The sequence below is a fragment of the Gordionus sp. m RMFG-2023 genome, chromosome 5 (genome assembly GCF_954871325.1).
Source record: "Gordionus sp. m RMFG-2023 chromosome 5, tfGorSpeb1-WG-v2, whole genome shotgun sequence".
NCBI lineage: Eukaryota > Metazoa > Nematomorpha > Gordioida > Chordodea > Parachordodidae > Gordionus > Gordionus sp. m RMFG-2023.
Window position 1 is genome coordinate 13,433,615 of NC_088779.1, and position 20,030 is coordinate 13,453,644.

At 25.1% G+C, this 20,030-nt stretch overlaps 2 protein-coding genes across 3 annotated transcripts; both read right to left on the reverse strand.

Moving 5' to 3' along the window:
- Positions 1–3: 3 nt before the first annotated feature.
- LOC135930376 (Golgi pH regulator-like) lies at positions 4–9,516 on the reverse strand. Its single transcript, XM_065467168.1, has 12 exons — positions 9,376–9,516; positions 9,276–9,335; positions 9,132–9,235; positions 8,960–9,090; positions 8,809–8,916; positions 8,524–8,644; positions 5,516–5,596; positions 3,439–3,545; positions 3,206–3,387; positions 1,413–1,508; positions 1,198–1,353; positions 4–319 (listed from the first exon to the last, which is right to left on the reverse strand). The coding sequence occupies exons 1-12, from the start codon at positions 9,415–9,417 to the stop codon at positions 125–127; spliced, it is 1,383 nt and encodes a 460-aa protein (XP_065323240.1). The 5' UTR covers positions 9,418–9,516; the 3' UTR covers positions 4–124.
- Positions 9,517–15,828: 6,312 nt separating this feature from the next.
- LOC135929642 (uncharacterized) lies at positions 15,829–19,953 on the reverse strand. 2 transcript variants are annotated; one of them, XM_065466319.1, is made up of 9 exons: positions 19,859–19,953; positions 19,665–19,816; positions 19,512–19,634; positions 19,437–19,469; positions 18,929–19,057; positions 18,527–18,655; positions 18,125–18,253; positions 17,725–17,851; positions 15,842–17,551 (listed from the first exon to the last, which is right to left on the reverse strand). In XM_065466319.1, the coding sequence occupies exons 2-9, from the start codon at positions 19,669–19,671 to the stop codon at positions 17,530–17,532; spliced, it is 699 nt and encodes a 232-aa protein (XP_065322391.1). In that variant the 5' UTR covers positions 19,672–19,816; positions 19,859–19,953; the 3' UTR covers positions 15,842–17,529. The 2 variants fall into 2 exon arrangements, with proteins under 2 accessions (XP_065322392.1, XP_065322391.1); XM_065466320.1 differs by lacking the exon at positions 18,929–19,057 and having other exon boundaries at positions 15,829–17,551; positions 19,512–19,816.
- Positions 19,954–20,030: the final 77 nt, after the last annotated feature.

The window sequence follows — 20,030 nt, forward strand, 5'->3', positions numbered from 1 at the left end:
AATGATTTTATATCAATAATGCTTGCTAAATGTATAATAAAGTTTGGTATAACAATATCCATCATGATTCATCACATAATATTGCAAAATAATTAATTTAAATCACCCGAATGTATATTTTGAGTTAAGCCAAAGATATTCGTTTGTGAGCCACATAAAGGAAAGCTATACTCGATAAAGCGCTCAGTAAGAATATTACATCAAACCATCTATGATAAAAATTAAACTGTAATTCTCCTAGAACTTGCGTTATTATCGATCTGTATTGGGGTGGCATGTTCATTCTCATCAATAATACTGTTGAAATCAAATACATGCCCTTATTAATATGCAAATTGATATAAAACAAATCTAATATAATTATTCTAAAAAAATAAGCAGGGGATAATGACTTTACTTATAATGCATAATATAGGCACGTCTAGTTTAATATATTCCAGAGATATACAGAGGTATTATTTGCACGACCCAGTCCGGATTTTTTTGAAATATATTATATTTATTTTAATTTTTATCGTTAAATGACGATTTGAAATATTTGGTTTTAAAATATTCGTCCTGGCCCGGGTATTTTAATAATAATTTTTTCCTGGGCCACCAGATGTATTAAAATACGGCTTAGTGCCAGGACGGTCTCTAAAATATTCTATCCTCAAATTGTTCGATTTACTTAGTGCAAAAATTACTTCAAAAAATAAACACGTTACCGTTAGCTTGTGAAAAAAAGGAAATGAATGACCTAGAAAACTTTAGAATAAATAAAGCTAATATAGAATCGATATCTCAGAATGTGCACCATCTTATTATTTCAATGCCACAGAATAGCAGCCTGCAAGTATAAAGGCAAAGATAGATGTTATACAATTTTAATAGAGTTTGACAAAAATAATTCACATGATAGGGTGATAATTTTGAATAGGCAAAATATTTTAGATCATATATATTTTAATAATTTATATTGAATTTACACAATTTTAATATAGCTCGGCAAAAATAATGTATTTTAGCATAATAGGGTGATAATTTTGAATAGTTAACATATTTTAGTATTTTAATAATTTATATTGAATTGTGTTTATATATTTTATAATATAATGAAAAAAAATTATTTTTATAAGATTATTTCTTAAATTAAAATTTTTAATAATTTAAAAAATAAGTATCAATGAAGCGGGATTAACTAAAAATATATATTACCATAATTTGAGCTAAAGCTAGGACGATCAGATTAGATGATTTATTACTAGATAATGCATAGAAAAATTTGGTCAGATTTATTAGAAGGCCTCTAAACGAAGTTATGATGATTATTCCTATCAAAGCAAATGATATGTGTTGAGACCAGAATTGCGCCTGTTACCGATTCAAAAAACATGTATATAATGATATTGTCATAAATAGCATTAATTTACATCAAAATGAAGTCCGAAATAATCAACACAAAATTGAATAGCCTTGGTGACCGGATCTACTTTCCCAACACGATTCAGGATTATATTAAGGAATGACTAAAAAATATATATAGTTTATCATCGTTATGAGTAATAAAATAAACCCGGGTCTATCAGGGTTCGGCATTATGGCGAATACTTGTATTTAAAATACTAAATACAAATATTTTGGTATTTTATTTAAATAATTTAGAGTACTTAATATTTGTGTTTTAAATAGTAAAGAATAAAAAGTATCTTGTATTTATTAAGATTTAAAATAAATACATATACTTTATTTTTTTTATTTTATATATAAATTGAATTAAAAATATAAAATCCACAATTTCTTTATTTAAATAATAAATGTGATTCGAGTAAAAAATCAAGATCTGTTTAATATTTTTATTAAAATTGACAAATAATTATTTTTGAAGTAAATAATTTCCATGAACCTTTTATTGATTACTGGAAGAGCCTTGCCAAAATCGTAAATCTAAAATAACTGCAAATTTTTCGATAAGATAAGTTATTCACATAATTATTTGACTTTTAGAAAATGGTTAATAAAATTTGTATGTAAAATTTTTTATTATTATATGTAATTCGAATTTTTTTTGTAGCTATTTAGTATTTATTAGTGAAGATCACGGTTAGGACTGGACCGATACCATCGGACCGGACCATGGTCCTTAATAAAAAAATCGATCCAGATCGTGGTCCTAAATAAAAAGACCGGTCCAGGACCGGTCTTTTTATTTGTTTAAAAAACACATTTTTTCAACTTAATTTAATTTGTTTTATCATTTTATTAAATATAAGAGTATTATATTTACAATAAAATTTATACAATGGTATTGAAGAAAGTGATTTTGTGCTTGTGGAGGGCATATTAAAATTAAGAGTAGATTGTGTTTCTGAAATATTTTCATCATTAGAAGTATATATTTTATGTTTTATCAGATGTCTGCTTAAGGTACTTAATTATTTTATTAAGAATAAGGTTAAATTATTTTGACAATGAATTATTCAGACAGTTTCTTAAGACAAAATAGAACTATAAATAATAACCAAAATATTTTAATAATAATATTATTTTGATTAATTTATTGCTTAAAAAATTATAAACAATTATTTTGTTACTTGTTGCTGACGATACATTAAATTTGGTACTGCAGTGAACACATACTCTATGTTTTTTATGAAATGGGGACTATAAGTAAAATGTTTCTTGGACAAACTTATGGTTTTCATATTGTAAATAAAAATTAACAAAATCTAAAATAACTCATCTAGAAAAATATCATATAATAAAATATACAAAAAAATTATATTAATTGAATAGTAAAGCAAACTTAAATAACAATAAAAGACCGGTCCAGACCGCAGTCCTGACCGTAAAAAATAAAAAGACCGGTCCGAACCAAGGTCCTCAAAAAAGTTCTGTCCGGTCCCGGTCTAAGATCGAGAGGACCGGACCGTTGACTTTCACTAGTATTTATTTAAAAATTTTTTGTATTTATATTTAAAATATATTTTTTTAAATGTTTATTTATATTCAAATACTTTTTTCTGAAGTGTATTTATATTTATTTCGAATACATTTTTTTTGAAAATTTGCCCACCCTGGGTGTGACATGCTTGTTATATAAAACCTTCTGCTGAAAAATAAAAAATATTCTAAGTGTGTTCAATTAAATAACGATGCCATTGTGCTGTATTAAACAAAAATATACCCATTTATACTCGATAAAAAAAGAGGCATTGTTAATTACCATAATGATTTTCCACATGCAATATATGGAGAAAAAATAACCCAATATATTGAAATATTTCCCTTTTAAAGTTGTGGAGTATTCCGTTCGGTGTAGCTGATTTTTTAGATCAACGATTTCTAAGAATAAATGATTTGTGAGATCTTCCAATGGAACAATATCACTTTGCAACTTTTTGATTTCTTTTCAAATTAAAAAATGTTTTTTTAAATGGGGAAGGGTATATAATAAACCATTTCCAGGCTGCATTGAAGAGGTGACATTTTTTATTTTGGTCCATAAACCAGGTTGAAGTGGGGAATTGTAACCATAACTTCGTTTAGATTTTTCAAATGCTATTCTAAGAAACGATTAAACAAATAAACATTTTTTAATATGATAAATTAGTTTATATAACACGAATTGGCTAGCCCGTCACAAATAGTGGTGATCCATAAATGATGTGCAGATTCATAAATGGCCATAAAAAACAAAGTGGTGATCATTTATGGCCATGAATCGCAGATTATTGTGATAAGAAAATAAATCAAGATCGATAATTAGTAAAAAAAGATGACAAATGACTAATGGTAATGAAAAAAAAGATTGTTAAATTTTATATCAAAAACAAACGCAAAAAATTTAGGTATAATATTATAAAATATATATATATTTATAAAGAAGTGATTTGTTGTATAAAAGAAAAATATGTGATATTAAATATTAATTCATATAAAAGTACATAGCAAAAAGCTGCTTTGATATATAATAGAAAAATTAATTAAAAAATAGTGTAAAAACATAAGGAAAGGGATAATAGTATACTTTCCAACCAAGAATGACATTATTTTGCATGGTATCTTTCAATAAACTATCAACGTAATGCGTGTTCTGTCATTAATAAGTGAAAATATTATATCCATTCACTGAAGAGATGTCATCACCATGGATCGTGCTTCCTTACGCAAGGACGATTGGAAATTTGACAGTTGCAAAGGGTGATAGAATATTATTATTGCCTCACATATGACGTAATAAGATATTTGAAAGAAATATCCTACCCAAAGCACCAGTACCAACATAGCCACCTCATTTTTGTAATATCGTCGTAGATCTTGTAAACGATCAGCACGAAAGATCATATCAAACATAGGTAAAATGATACCCTAAAGATAAAAATCTAATTTGTTCCGAGATTTTTCAACATCCGCCAAGGATTTAAAGTTTAATAAGATTTATATATTTATATCCTGAAAAATATTCAGGTTTAGCATGAATAGTCACATTGGGTGAACAATCTTATTTATTTTCAACGGTATGTTATGTTTCTAACCGTGTGAAAACTTTTGGCAATCGTTCGGCGGCCATTTAAAACCCTCCAATTAACCCAAACTTTAAGAAATGAAATAGGTCTCCATCATTTTTAAAATGGGATTCGTGAATTTATACCTTTTAAAAAAGAAATTTCACTTAAAAAAGAAATTTAGCAGCTTTTAAAATATTCTAATTTTGGCAGCCCAGAGTTGGTGCACCTTCCGCTCCCACATTTGCATGAGCCTGTTTTACACGTATAGTTGTGCAAACTTGGTATCGACATTATTTTACAGTAATAAATAGGAAAATCGGTGATATATTTAACCATACTGGTGAAAACAGTATTGGCCACAGCTGGGAATATCAGAAACCTTTTTGCCCATGGGATGCTAAGGAAGAGTAGTACTAAAGTTCTTCATAAAATGGGTATGATGAAAATGGATTTGATAATAGTTTTTAAATAAAGGGGATATTTTTTTTCAAATCATTTAACCTGGTGCCTTTATGGCGCCAATTTTTAAATTTACAATCTAAAGGGTTTTTGGCAAGAATACTTAGTTTTAAAAAATGCATTTAACATTAAAAGAAGGCCCATGCGGACGAGAGAGCGGGCGAGGAGATGTAAAAAGAAGATGGAAGACATAAAATACCTTAAAGATATAGTCCCACGTGATATAAAGAATCATAATGTAAAGTTTAGAGTTATAGCTGAACAATTGGAAGCACTATTTTGAAATGTTTTATGCTTTATTAGTGATGACTGCTTTAACCAGTAGAACAGTCAGTATGCAGGAAAAGTTTAAACACATAAAATACATTAGTAAATATAGTTTCATTTAAAAAATTGTAATGTAATGTTTTTGGTTATTATATAAATTGGTTTACTAATATCGTCATTTTGACATAATATAAAAACAACTATATGAAAAGATTTATTTTATATTGAACAAATATAAGATATTCAAAACTATTTAAAGATTCAAAATATATCACTTTAATATAAATAGTTTAACTTACCGTTTTTTCTTGTTTATGATAATATCGTAAGTTTGTAATAAACGCTTTTCCAATACTTGAATATCCAAAGCTGAAACAGGCCTTCATTTAAATTAATAAATATAATTAAAAGGGCTTAATAGTACTAATAAGAGAGAATAAGATAAATAGAAATGTAGCCATCATTTTTTCATAAGGTATGGAGGGGGGGGAGGGTGTTTTCTAATCTTTCGGCCACACGGCTCTAGCTTTTCAAAAATTTATAATTGAAAAATAATAGTAAGGTTAAATAAAATAGAAATTACTAATTATTTTGACCATATTTTGATAATTTTTTATACCCAGTTCAACACAAATTTTTTCAAAAAATTTAAGCCTAAGTCTAGCCAGTAGTGTTGTTAAATGGCTCGTTTTGAGCCGATTTTTAAAAACGGCTAACTCAATATTTCGTCTAGAAAAATATTACGCAAGCCTCAAGATTTTGCTCATAGAAGGAACAAAGGTCTAGGCATATAATCGAAATCTCGAGGCTTAGGCAATATTTTTCTGGCTAAAATATTGAGTTAGCCGTTTTAAAAAATCGGCTCAAAATGAGCCGTTTAACAACACTACTAGCCAGTTTTTTAAAATTTCTAGGTCCAAGTCAGGTTAGGCTAACTTGCTAGGCTCTAATGGAGAGGCAGACCAAGTTAGACATATCTGATGAATAATATTAGTTCTACGTTATATTAGTTTTATTTTAAATGCATCTTCCTAAAACATTTGTATAGTTATACAAATTTTAAAATATTATATTGGAATATGCCATATAACCATATTAAAATATACACAAGAGAATTTTAAAAATCAATATACAAAATAAATCATTTATAATTTTTTTTAGAAGATTTTATATTTTTAATTAAATTGTTAATTTTTGTTTTAAAATCAAATTTTTATGGACAATACTTCAATTTCTCTACGTTATTTTTTAAAGTTTATTTAAAAACTGTTTCTTTATTAGAATAGCGCATTGGAAGTGTTTTGGTATTTCCATTATTTGAGGATTCCGTTAATAAAGAAAATGGATGATTTTTCTTTAAATCCACTAAAATATCTTAGTCTCAGGGTCAATTATATTCAAAACTATTTTTGAAGCTTTTGTTCTTCTACATTTGATGTTTTTGAGTATTTTTGAATCAGGAAGGTGAATAGACAATAAGTTTGCAATGCAATCTGTAGATATAACTAAGTATTTTATTGTGTGATAGATGAATGTAACTTTTGTTATTGAATACCTATTTCAACTAAATTGTTGTTTTAAAGAATTAATTTGATATTTTTCAATAATTCCTTATTTTTAACTGAATACATATTTTGCTTTGTTGAATGTTTTTCACATATTGGATTCCTACATATCTGATATTAAATGTAGTATATATTATACAATTGCATTTCAACTATTTTTTTTCTCTAACCATGAAAGATTCTAGGTATTTAGGTATTACATTTAAAATTATTTGATGTTGCACTTTTCTTTAAATCTCTGTAATTTATTAATTTAAATTAATGAAATAAAAAGTGAAAAAAAATTAAGCTAAAAGAACATTTCATTTAACTAATAAAAAATCATTAACTGTATAAACTGCAAATTTTTTCAAATAATATTAAAATAGGCATACTTTAAACTTCTAATCATTTATATAATTAGATTTTAATATAAAATATATTTCACATTCGCATAATACTCATTTTTATTTTCAGAATTAGAGATTTATCATTATATTGTGTTTAAGATTATATGCAATAAATATTTTGTTACTTCTTTTCTAAAAATCAAAAGTAGTATAAAGAAGCCAGTTGTTTCTATATATAAAATGGTGATATCTGTATCTCCATACATTTTCATAGAAAGTATTTGTATCTATAATACAATTTTAGAGGGATCTGTATGCAAAATTCATTTTATTTCATATGAGCATATAATTTAAATAAATATATATTAACAAATATTAAGACTGATATAAGAAATATATATTAAAAATAAATATTATTATTTCCTATTAAATCTACAGATATCAGTTCAAGATTGTGAAGGATATTTCTTCCCATGTAAAATATATATAAATTCTTGCATACCATGCAAAAAATTAAGCAAATAAATTTATTTAGAATTTTAAAAATAATTTTAGATATTCCACTGACTTTTTATAAATAAATTATAAGTTTAATGCAAATTATTTTTTTATAAATGCTCATTTTAAATGAAAATATATCTGAAATAACGATATAAATAGGGGTATTGATATTTAGTTTAATATTTTTTTATATTTTAGAATTGAATGTTAACAAAATATAAAATGTTGTTTACATAATTTGTGCTCCCATAGTAAGAGTTTCTGTTCAAAAACAATGGCAAACCATGATGTGTAATAAAAATTATATCTGTATCTAGATATATTTTGATCATTGTATTGGGATCATGATCTATTTTAGACAATGTATCTGTATCTACATTTGATAAATATCTTTTAACAATGAAAATAACCATAAATAAGATGCCATTTTAAATGTATGATTTAAAAAAATAAAATTGGCCTTAAGTTTCTGGTTAGACAAATTTTTAAAATTTTATATTTTAAATTTCTATAAAAAAACTCAAGAAAACCTTATTTTGTAAATAAATGGGAGAAAGCATAAATTAATAGATGGCATATTTTAGCCAAAACAAACATAAAAAAGGGAGTGTTGCCAAAATCAGGAAGTCTGGTAATCCTGGTTAGAACTTAAGTTTTGGCTAAATATAAAAAAAATCGAATCTTCAATTTAATTATAATTACAATTAAAAAATTTACAATTGAAAAGAACTATTTTTTCTTAGAAATTGTAGAGGTTATGATCTAACCTTATAACTTTTTTTTATAAAAAAATCTTCATTAAATTTTCAGTGCTATAATTGTCATATAGGGCATTTCTAGTTTTTAATTTCTGTAGTGAGAAGGAACAACAAAATTCATAATAAAATTTTTATCATATAATTAATGTTTAACTTCATAAAGCATGACATATATGTGTAGGGACAATTGACTGCTCCAAAACCTGACAGCAAGGCCATAATTGTTACACCAATAACTCCAACTCTACTAATTCCTTGTTCAATGGAAAACACTCCTGTTGTTAAAATGTATTAATAGTTTAAAATATGTTTTGATAACATAAGTAAACATTCCTTTAAAATTTAGGACTTAGCATTTAAATAACATTTTGATTTATATGTCTACATCTATCATATTAAATACATGCATTTTCAATGTTATCTAAAATAGAATAATAACCATGTTTAGGACTAAGCATTGGGAATGGGTCACCAATTTTCCAAAAGAAATATATAAAAATAAGCCATGAAACAAGTGATAACATAAGTTTTGTTTTTTCTTCTGAATCTTATAATAGTGAATTAAACAAAACATACATATAATTTCTCACATGGTTTTACAAAAAACGAGTTTATAAAATGTATTTGGTTGATAAAGCTGTATGCCATATAAAATGGTATAATAAATATGAGGAGAAAAAGCATCATATGAAGAGTGAAATGCCATAAAAAAAGCCTTGTTCTATAATTATAAATTGTTAATATAAATGATAGAGCTAATACTTGGGATCTAATATATTCAAAATTTCAAATATTATCAATTCAAACATTATACAAGAAAGGGCAAACGTTGTTGCAAAAAGTAGATGAATAATAAAATTTTTAACCTACAATTAGAATGATTATATGTACCTTATATATATTTACTTCATAATTCTTAAATAATTTTTTGATAAAAAAAATCCAACCTGCTACAAAAAAAGAGGACTAAAATATTATTTTAATTAGTTTAATGTATTTTTTTTACTAATGATGTTATAATTAAGAAGGCATCAATTCTATATCCCATAATTTACTCCCAGAATATGCTATCGATATCAAATTAAAATGACCGCCAATATATTATAAGTGGAAAATATTTTAGATGTAACAATATTACTAATAGAAATGGGTTCGGGGCCTAAATATTTCCACAGCTGAATTCGCGACATAAAAAAAAAAGATGGTGAATACAAACAAGACATTTTTAACATATTATTCAATTTTAATAAATTAATAAAATATTTATATGATAATTCATACAATATTTATAATATAAAAGTTTAATTATAAATAAAAGTAAAATATATTTTAAAATTTGTTGATAGATTTAATATAATTAAAAAACAAATTTGTAAATTCATGCAATATTTAACTACTAATATAAAAATAACTAATTATATATAAAGTAATATTTATTAATTTTAAATAAAATAGTAATATTTAATTTTATATAAAGTAATATTTAATTATATATAAAATATTCAATAATTATATATAAAGTAATATTTAATTTTATATAAAGTAATATTTAATTATATATAAAATATTCAATTACTATATATAATAGAGAAAGAATATTTAATTATATAAGCATCAATATTAAATAAATTATATAAATCATTTTCGTTAATACCAGAATATAAACAATCTGTCATATATCACGTTGATTTGTCATGTGAAAAAATGTCTTATGACAAAAATGTCAGAAGACAGGCTAAGGATTTAAAATTATGATGTGATATAATATTAATTTTTATACAATACTATATTTTTAAAAGCTGATGATTAAAAAAACATTAGAGCTAATCCAAATGTAAATAAATTGGAATCTATGCAATACTCGAATAAAATAAGTTATTTAATTATAAGTAGGCCTAAAACGAATTATTTGTTATTTGATATTCGATTCGATTCAATTCGATTCGATTCGTATTTTACGAATACGAATAACACAATTATTCGATTCGAAATTTCGAATCGAATATGAATAATGAGGAAAATTATTCGTATTATTCGAAATTATTCGAAATTATTTATATATAAATATTCGTAATTATTCGCAAATATCTATCAGTGCGATTGAGAAAATAGAAACTTATTATAACTTAACAAATATTCACACTATAATATCAACAATACTGGATCCTAGACTAAAAATGCAATTTTTTGAGCAACTACCAACTACATATAACATAGGCACGACAAATCTATTAGAAAAATTTAAAGATGTACATAATGATTACAAAATATAATATCAAATCAACATCAGTTAACCCAATACGAGCATGGATAGAATTTTTAAACAAAATAACATCGCATCAGTATGTGAGTTGGAGACATATCTTAACGAAATAAGAATCAGTTCAAATAAGAGTCCCTTAGAATGGTGGAGATTGCATGGGGATCGTTTTCCTGTGTTGTCGAAAATGGCAACTGATGTATTGTCAATTCAGGGATCTTCGGCTTCATGTGAGCGGTTGTTCTCAATAGGAACAAATATGATAATGAAAAATAGAATGTCTTTGAAGAAGGAAACTATTAGAAAGACTTTTTGCTTAAAAAATTGGATATTATCAAATTCGGATTTACTATAATTTAATATTTTTGTGTATTATTTTATTTTTATAAAATGAGATTATTGTACATTTTTAGAAAATTTTAATAAAATTTTAATATTAGATTGAAGAAATAGTTAAATATTTTTTTATAAGCAATTCTAATGCTAAAAATCGGATATTTTGGTCAATTTGTTTGGTTAACGTTATATGAAATCATTGGGTTTTATTTCGTTTATTTTCAATAAATTTTTATATTGTAATGACAATTAGTTTAGAGAATCCTTAAAAGTGTCATCTTTAAACATCTGTAAAAAATTTTTTGCAAAATATTTTATAAGCTTTAGAAAAATTTTCGAATCGAATCGAATATTCGACGAATCGAAACGAATAATGATTTTATTATTCGTACGAATACGAATAGCGCAATTATTCGATTCGAATTTTCGAATCGAATATGAATAATAGTATTATTCGATTCGATTAGTTTTTTTGTAGGCCTAATTATAAGCAGAGTTGGGCAGGTCCTCTGGAAAAACAATCTAGATACTGATACAGATTCTTTGTGAAAAAAATGAATCTTAGATACAGATACTTGTATCGTTTTCAAAATATCAAAAAGATACAATATAAAAGATACTTTCTTAATTAGAGTATCTTAAATAGAGGTTACTTTTAAATTCATTAACAATTAAATTAGAATAGTTTATAAAATACACTTTTTTTTTATTTATTGTGAAGAACATACTCATATAATAAGAAAATCAATATTTAATAAAATATTTAATGCTGAGTTAATTATAATAATCAGAGTATTTAAAATAGATTCATTATTTTATAAGATAATCGAATTTTTAAAATGATTGATCATTAGACATTTCTCGTATCGGCGTATTTAACATTGTGCCAAAACTAAATAGCCTTTCAATTAAAGCTGATGAAGGTATTGCTGTTTTATAATTATAAAAAATTTCCTTAATTGAAAGATAATAATTTCGCATTTATAATGTATTTCCACTTTCTGAATATAATTTAAAACCTCCCGTTTGTATTATTAAACTCAGCAACATTTGTTTCACCAATAGAAAAATAATCATCATTTTCTTTATTAGATGTCAAATCTATTGGTGTTATAGTTTGAGCTTGATTATATTCTTTGGTACTATATTTAGGGATTGTTTTAATAATTGAAAGTATTTTTTTTTATCATCCGACTCAATCCATAAGTTCTCAAAATATGGATGTGATAAAAAGTCTCATTATATACATATCATAGCAATATATTTTCTTAAATTTTTGCCCATACCATCTTGGGTAGCTGTTATTAAAGGTAGACAACATTGCATTGGCGTAGCTAGGAATTTTTCTTAGAGGGGGTCCATACATATAAAATCCTGGTGGCTTCGCCCCCAGACCCCCTTTAAAAGGCCTTCGGCCCTTTTGTCAAGCCTTCGACCGGGTTTATTAAAAATAATAATCACATCTTCGACAATATATAATAAATTAATGCACGAACAATATGTTATTGTAGATTATTCTCAATGACTTTATAATATTACTACCCATAATAATTTTATATAATATCCATCCATAAATATCAAAACCAGAAAAATATAAATATTAATGGTATTGATTTGATATAAAGGCACTTTTAAGTCTTTTGAACGTATAATCTAAAAAAAAATTTGCTCTGGGAGGGGTCCAAACCCGAAAACCACCCCCGTAACTACGCCACTGCAACATTGTAAATTTGAATTTTTAAGATAAATAATATACTTTCATATGTTTAACAAAATTAATTTGTGTTTAACCCTATATCATTTTTTTGTTTATACAGGTTTTTACATAAAGCCTGTACATTGTCTTTTTTTAATTTTTATTTTAAAAAAATTTCCATAATTTTAAGATTGGGATTTGATTCACGGGAACTTATTACCAAAATTTAAATTCCACTACCCTCTTCTTCACTGCTATGAGTGTTAATCATCCTACAAATTAAAAAATATCATATAAAATTGGTAACGATATTCTATCGAGTTACATTTATATAAAAAATATGATCGTTATTTATTTTGTGTTGGTATTATTATTTTTTTATCGATCTACCTTAATATGAGTTGTAAATTTTCCAGCTAATTTTGGTTGTCAATATATTTAAAACCTGGCGGAAAATAATAAGGAAATTAATACAAGATTCTCGAAGAAAATTATATTTATACTTTTATATGAGAAATTTTGAGCATGAATATTAAAAAGAATCTGTATCTTTTGTCAAGAAACTGAAAATGATACAAGATTCTTTTCAGAAAAAAGGATCTTAGATACAGATATTAGTATCTTATTAAAAATATACTGAGTACAAGATACAAAAGGAACTTGTATCTTAGATACAAAAGGAACTTGTATCTTAGATACAAGTATTCGCGGTATGGCCAACTTTGATTATAAAAGTGTTTTTCTGTTATAATATAATAACTAGATGCCTGCAAGATTTTTTTTATCCTGATGATTGGTAAATCTTTCTTTAAAAGACCCAACATGAGCCAAACTTTCTGTAAAAGCTTAATAAAGGGGAAAAGTCATTTCAAAACATACTTTTTAATCTGTCCGATTGATAAATTTTGAGTATCTTATAGCACCTTATCTATTTAGTTTTTCTCTCTCTCCTCATATACTATGTGTCCGCTTTAGACCCAAATATTTTAATTATGATCTTCAGTTTAAGTTTTTTAAATTTGAATATATATCTCGTCGGCAAGTTGCTTTCCCTCGATAGGCAATATCTAACTAAACTAATTTAAATTTATAAGCCCTTCAGATTCGAAGCTATATTAAACTTTACATTGATAGAGGAATGTCTATATATTTTTAGGTAGATCTATAACTGTGGAGAAATAAATTTTGCAAAGTTAACATCATCCAATAAATCACATTAAAAAATTATTTTTATTAATATCTTAAATCAAAAATGTTTAATTATTTCTATGTTTATAATTGCTAATATTTAAATACGTTTAGATTATAATTTTTTGTAAGAGATTTTATAATTATTGTTCGTATCATACTTTGGGTTGAGCACCTGCCGATGGCTGATTTAATTTTACCATTAACCTATTTAATTAAAACCTATGATTGAGCAAGACACAAGAAAAGTCTATTAATTAATTAATCAATTTTTTTAATTTAAAAAAGATATCGCGTCAGAAATATATTATCAAAATTGATTTGAATAAAATAAGGATTAGAAATTAAGATTTTGTATTTCCTTTATTATTCCACCCATACACTTGTTTAGATATGATACAAAAATATATGTATAAATAGTTTTATTATGAAATATAATTTTCGGAAATTATCAATTTTTTCAAATGAACAATAAATTTAAAAAGCTACAAATATCCTTTAATAAAATATAATATTTAATTAGTAGTAATATGACATACAGAATATATTCACACAATACAATGTTAATATTAATTTTCTCAAACTATAACACATTATAAAAATCTACATTTACCATGCAGATAAAAATTTCATGGCTGGAAAAGATGTAATAAATTTCACCAATCTTTTCCTCATAAATATAACCACTCAACCTTAACGTAAATATCGAACAACCAAATTTTTTTATTTTTTCCCAAAAAAATCGTAATTTATTATATTCCAATAAATATTTATATATACATTATAAATTTGGGTTTTTATTTAAATGTAGACTAAAGCATTGTACCGCTAGAGGTACTTTGTTAAATAGGAAGTTTACATTAACCAATTTTCACAACCATTCTGATGAATCTGAGGAAGAGCATTATGCAATTTTAGTAACTATGAATAATCTTAAAGAACAAATTCGAGCATACCCCTACCAAAGCAAACGTAAAACATATAATCAAGTTATGCGTATTAGAAAAATGGATCCACTCGTTCAACTCCATCCTAATGCTCTACCAACATTTATATCTGTGAAAAGTATTATGAATCGTGTTATTAAATCATTGAGACCTCCTTTACCTCTTATAAATTCTGATATCCGATTAGACGGCGATTATACGTTAACACTAGATAATAAAACATTTTTAATTTCTAATGAAAATAATGAATTATCTACACATGAATTACTTGAATGCCTCTGTAATGCTGACCAAATTTTGATGGACGGTACATTTTTTTCGTGTCCATTATTATTTAAGCAATTATACACTATTCATATAATGATTAATCATAAAATAATTCCTTGCACATATATATTGTTGCCAAATAAAAACAAAGAAACATATTTAAAAATGTTGGATCTTTTAAAAAATTATTGCTTATCTATAGGTTTTTTATTTTCTCCTCCTAAAGCACTTATAAATTTTGAAATGGGAGTACTTAGAGCTCTCGAAGAAATGTTTCCAACCATTTCTGTCAAGGGATGCTACTTTCATTATTGCCAATGTATTTTAAGACGTATACAGGGTAATAGATTGACAGCATTTAGTCGGCTTAATCCTGATTTTAAGAGATTTTATCGCACTCATGGCGATACCCTTTTTAACTGAAATGGACATACCATTGGTATTGTCTGAATTAAATAGTGAGGTAGAGGCCTTTAATTTAGATCCCATAAGAGATCTTTTTACATATTTTAAAAATACTTGGATTAACCCAAACGCAAAATTTAAATATAAGATGTGGAATATGTATGATGTTCAAGGAGTAAGAACAAATAACCATGTTGAAGGATTTCATCGTTCTCTAAAAGAGTATATAACATATTCTCATCCTAATTTATATCTTTTTATTGATATATTAAAACAAATACAACAAGATATGGATATCAAATTCATTCAATTGCGTAATGGGAAAAAAGTTACTGAAATGAAAAAAAAATACTGTATAATAGACGAAAAAATAAGACGAGAAACATTTTTATATTATGCTACTTATACACCAATGCAGTATTTAGATAAAATATCGAGATATTTAATATCGAAAAAAAATAAGGAGATACCTGCTGACTAGATAATGAATTTGTCCACTCATTATTTTATTTCATTATTAAATATCTTGATATTTTATCTAAATACTGCATTGGTGTACAAGTAGTATAATATAATTTCGTATATTATACAGTATTTTTTTTTCCTTTCAGTAACCTTTTTCCCATTACGCAATTGAATGAATTTGATATCCATATCTTGTTGTATTTGTTTTAATATATCAATAAAAAGATATAAATTAGGATGAGAATATTTTATATACTCTTTTAGAGAACGATGAAATCCTTCAACATGGTTATTTGTTCTTACTCCTTGAACATCATACATATTCCACATCTTATATTTAAATTTTGCGTTTGGGTTAATCCAAGTATTTTTAAAATATGTAAAAAGATCTCTTATGGGATCTAAATTAAAGGCCTCTACCTCACTATTTAATTCAGACAATACCAATGGTATGTCCATTTCAGTTAAAAAGGGTATCGCCATGAGTGCGATAAAATCTCTTAAAATCAGGATTAAGCCGACTAAATGCTGTCAATCTATTACCCTGTATACGTCTTAAAATACATTGGCAATAATGAAAGTAGCATCCCTTGACAGAAATGGTTGGAAACATTTCTTCGAGAGCTCTAAGTACTCCCATTTCAAAATTTATAAGTGCTTTAGGAGGAGAAAATAAAAAACCTATAGATAAGCAATAATTTTTTAAAAGATCCAACATTTTTAAATATGTTTCTTTGTTTTTATTTGGCAACAATATATATGTGCAAGGAATTATTTTATGATTAATCATTATATGAATAGTGTATAATTGCTTAAATAATAATGGACACGAAAAAAATGTACCGTCCATCAAAATTTGGTCAGCATTACAGAGGCATTCAAGTAATTCATGTGTAGATAATTCATTATTTTCATTAGAAATTAAAAATGTTTTATTATCTAGTGTTAACGTATAATCGCCGTCTAATCGGATATCAGAATTTATAAGAGGTAAAGGAGGTCTCAATGATTTAATAACACGATTCATAATACTTTTCACAGATATAAATGTTGGTAGAGCATTAGGATGGAGTTGAACGAGTGGATCCATTTTTCTAATACGCATAACTTGATTATATGTTTTACGTTTGCTTTGGTAGGGGTATGCTCGAATTTGTTCTTTAAGATTATTCAGTTACTAAAATTGCATAATGCTCTTCCTCAGATTCATCAGAATGGTTGTGAAAATTGGTTAATGTAAACTTCCTATTTAACAAAGTACCTCTAGCGGTACAATGCTTTAGTCTACATTTAAATAAAAACCCAAATTTATAATGTATATATAAATATTTATTGGAATATAATAAATTACGATTTTTTTGGGAAAGAATAAAATTATATGGTTGTTCGATATTTAAGAATGAAGATTGAATGCTATTAACTATTACTGGAAAAGTATCAGAGCTATTAGCTGCAATGGAGGTATCTACTACATCTTCTTCATCTATAAAACTTTCATCTAAGAATGGGAAATGTAGAGGTAGTTCTATGATTTGAGTTAAAGGATCTTGAACTTCTTCCAAAAAGACCCCAGATATCACCCCATTTATATCTACATCACCAGCCTGATTGACAGATACTTAAGGAAAAATTTATAAAAAAAAAATTTGTTATTTATAATAAAGTTAAAGGATAATATTATAAGACAATTTTGATAAACTATTTTTAATAAAATTTAAAAGAAAATATATTAACAAAATTTTATTAATTATTTTAAAAAAATTTAAAGTATAATGTTATTTTGTAAAATACTTCCTCCAACACTCTCCCCAGCCTCTTGCACTTGATTGAGATTGGAAGAAACGGGTTCTTGATCTTCTTCCAAAAAGATCCCAGATAACCACATTTCTGTCTCCATCACCAGCCTGATTGCCAGATACTTAAGGTAAAATTTATTTTAAAAAAATTTGTTATTTATAATAAAGTTAAAGGATAATATTATATCATAATTTAGATAAACTATTTTTAATAAAATTTAAAAGAAAATATATTAACAAAATTTTGATTAATTATTTTAAAAAAATTTAAAGTATAATATTATATCATAATTTAGATAAACTATTTTTAATAAAATTTAAAAGAAAATATATTATCAAAATTTTGATTAATTATTTTAAAAAAATTTAAAGTATAATGTTATTTTGTAAAATACTTCCTCCAACACTCTCCCCAGCCTCTTGCACTTGATTGAGATTGGAAGAAACGGGTTCTTGATCTTCTTCCAAAAAGACCCCAGATATCACCACATTTCTGTCTCCATCACCAGCCTGATTGCCAGATACTTAAGGTAAAATTTATTTTAAAAAAATTTGTTATTTATAATAAAGTTAAAGGATAATATTATATCATAATTTAGATAAACTATTTTTAATAAAATTTAAAAGAAAATATATTAACAAAATTTTGATTAATTATTTTAAAAAAATTTAAAGTATAATATTATATCATAATTTAGATAAACTATTTTTAATAAAATTTAAAAGAAAATATATTATCAAAATTTTGATTAATTATTTTAAAAAAATTTAAAGTATAATGTTATTTTGTAAAATACTTCCTCTAACACTCTCCCCAGCCTCTTGCACTTGATTGAGATTGGAAGAAACGGGTTCTTGATCTTCTTCCAAAAAGACCCCAGATATCACCACATTTCTGTCTCCATCACCAGCCTGATTGCCAGATACTTAAGGTAAAATTTATTTTAAAAAAATTTGTTATTTATAATAAAGTTAAAGGATAATATTATATCATAATTTAGATAAACTATTTTTAATAAAATTTAAAAGAAAATATATTAACAAAATTTTGATTAATTATTTTAAAAAAATTTAAAGTATAATATTATATCATAATTTAGATAAACTATTTTTAATAAAATTTAAAAGAAAATATATTATCAAAATTTTGATTAATTATTTTAAAAAAATTTAAAGTATAATGTTATTTTGTAAAATACTTCCTCCAACACTCTCCCCAGCCTCTTGCACTTGATTGAGATTGGAAGAAACGGGTTCTTGATCTTCTTCCAAAAAGACCCCAGATATCACCACATTTCTGTATCCATCACCAGCCTGATTGCCAGATACTTAAGGAAAAATTTATTTAAAAAAAATTTGTTATTTATAATAAAGTTAAAGTATAATATTATATCATAATTTAGATAAACTATTATTAATAAAATTTAAGAGCAAATATATTAACAAAATTTTGATTAATTATTTTAAAAAAATTTAAAGTATAATATTATATCATAATTTAGATAAACTATTTTTAATAAAATTTAAAAGCAAATATATTAACAAAATTTTGATTAATTATTTTAAAAAAATTTAAAGTATAATATTATATCATAATTTAGATAAACTATTTTTAATAAAATTTAAAAGAAAATATATTAACAAAATTTTGATTAATTATTTTAAAAAAATTTAAAGTATAATATTTTATGTTATTTTGTAAAATACTTTCTCTTCTTGCAGTCAAATATTTGCAAACATCTAGAAAACAATAAATCACATAATGTATATTAAATAATTTACCATTGCATGCTGTGGTCAAAGTAAATAGATTATTTACACTGTAACCTTTTCCATTGCAGGTGGGTGAATTACAGTTAAAATATATTTTGTTTTTATAATATTTTGACCTTCTATATGAGGAAGGTATCATTTACAGAGTGGAGAATGAGGAAGGTATCATTTACAGAGTAGAGAAAATCATTTACAGAGTGGAGAATGAGGAAGGTATCATTTACAGAGATGAGAAAATTAGATGAAATTTTTCTAAAAATTGAAGCGTGGAGAAAATTAGATTTCTCTTCTTGCAGTCAAATATTTGCAAACATCTAGAAAACAATAAATCACATAATGTATATTAAATAATTTACCATTGCATGCTGTGGTCAAAGTAAATAGGTTATTGAAATTTTTCTAAAAATTGAAGCGTGGAGAAAATTAGATGAAATTTTTCGATAAATTGAAGCGAAATGGTATAATGACAAAAGACAGACAAACGGATCGGCCCGATACCATAGATATGGATCCCCAATTTCTATTGGA

Coding starts and splice junctions, on each gene's coding strand:
- LOC135929642 (XM_065466319.1), bottom strand. Junction 19,470..19,511: donor TTTGACCACAGCATGCAATG/GTAAATTATTTA, acceptor ATTGTTTTCTAG/ATGTTTGCAAATATTTGACT. Junction 17,852..18,124: donor TGGGGAGAGTGTTGGAGGAA/GTATTTTACAAA, acceptor TTTTACCTTAAG/TATCTGGCAATCAGGCTGGT.
- LOC135930376 (XM_065467168.1), bottom strand. CDS start 9,417: ATGGGATATAGAATTGATGCCTTCTTAATTATAACATCATTA. Junction 1,509..3,205: donor GCATGTGGAAAATCATTATG/GTAATTAACAAT, acceptor TATATTTTTTAG/TCATTCCTTAATATAATCCT. Junction 1,354..1,412: donor ATTTCGGACTTCATTTTGAT/GTAAATTAATGC, acceptor AATCGGTAACAG/GCGCAATTCTGGTCTCAACA.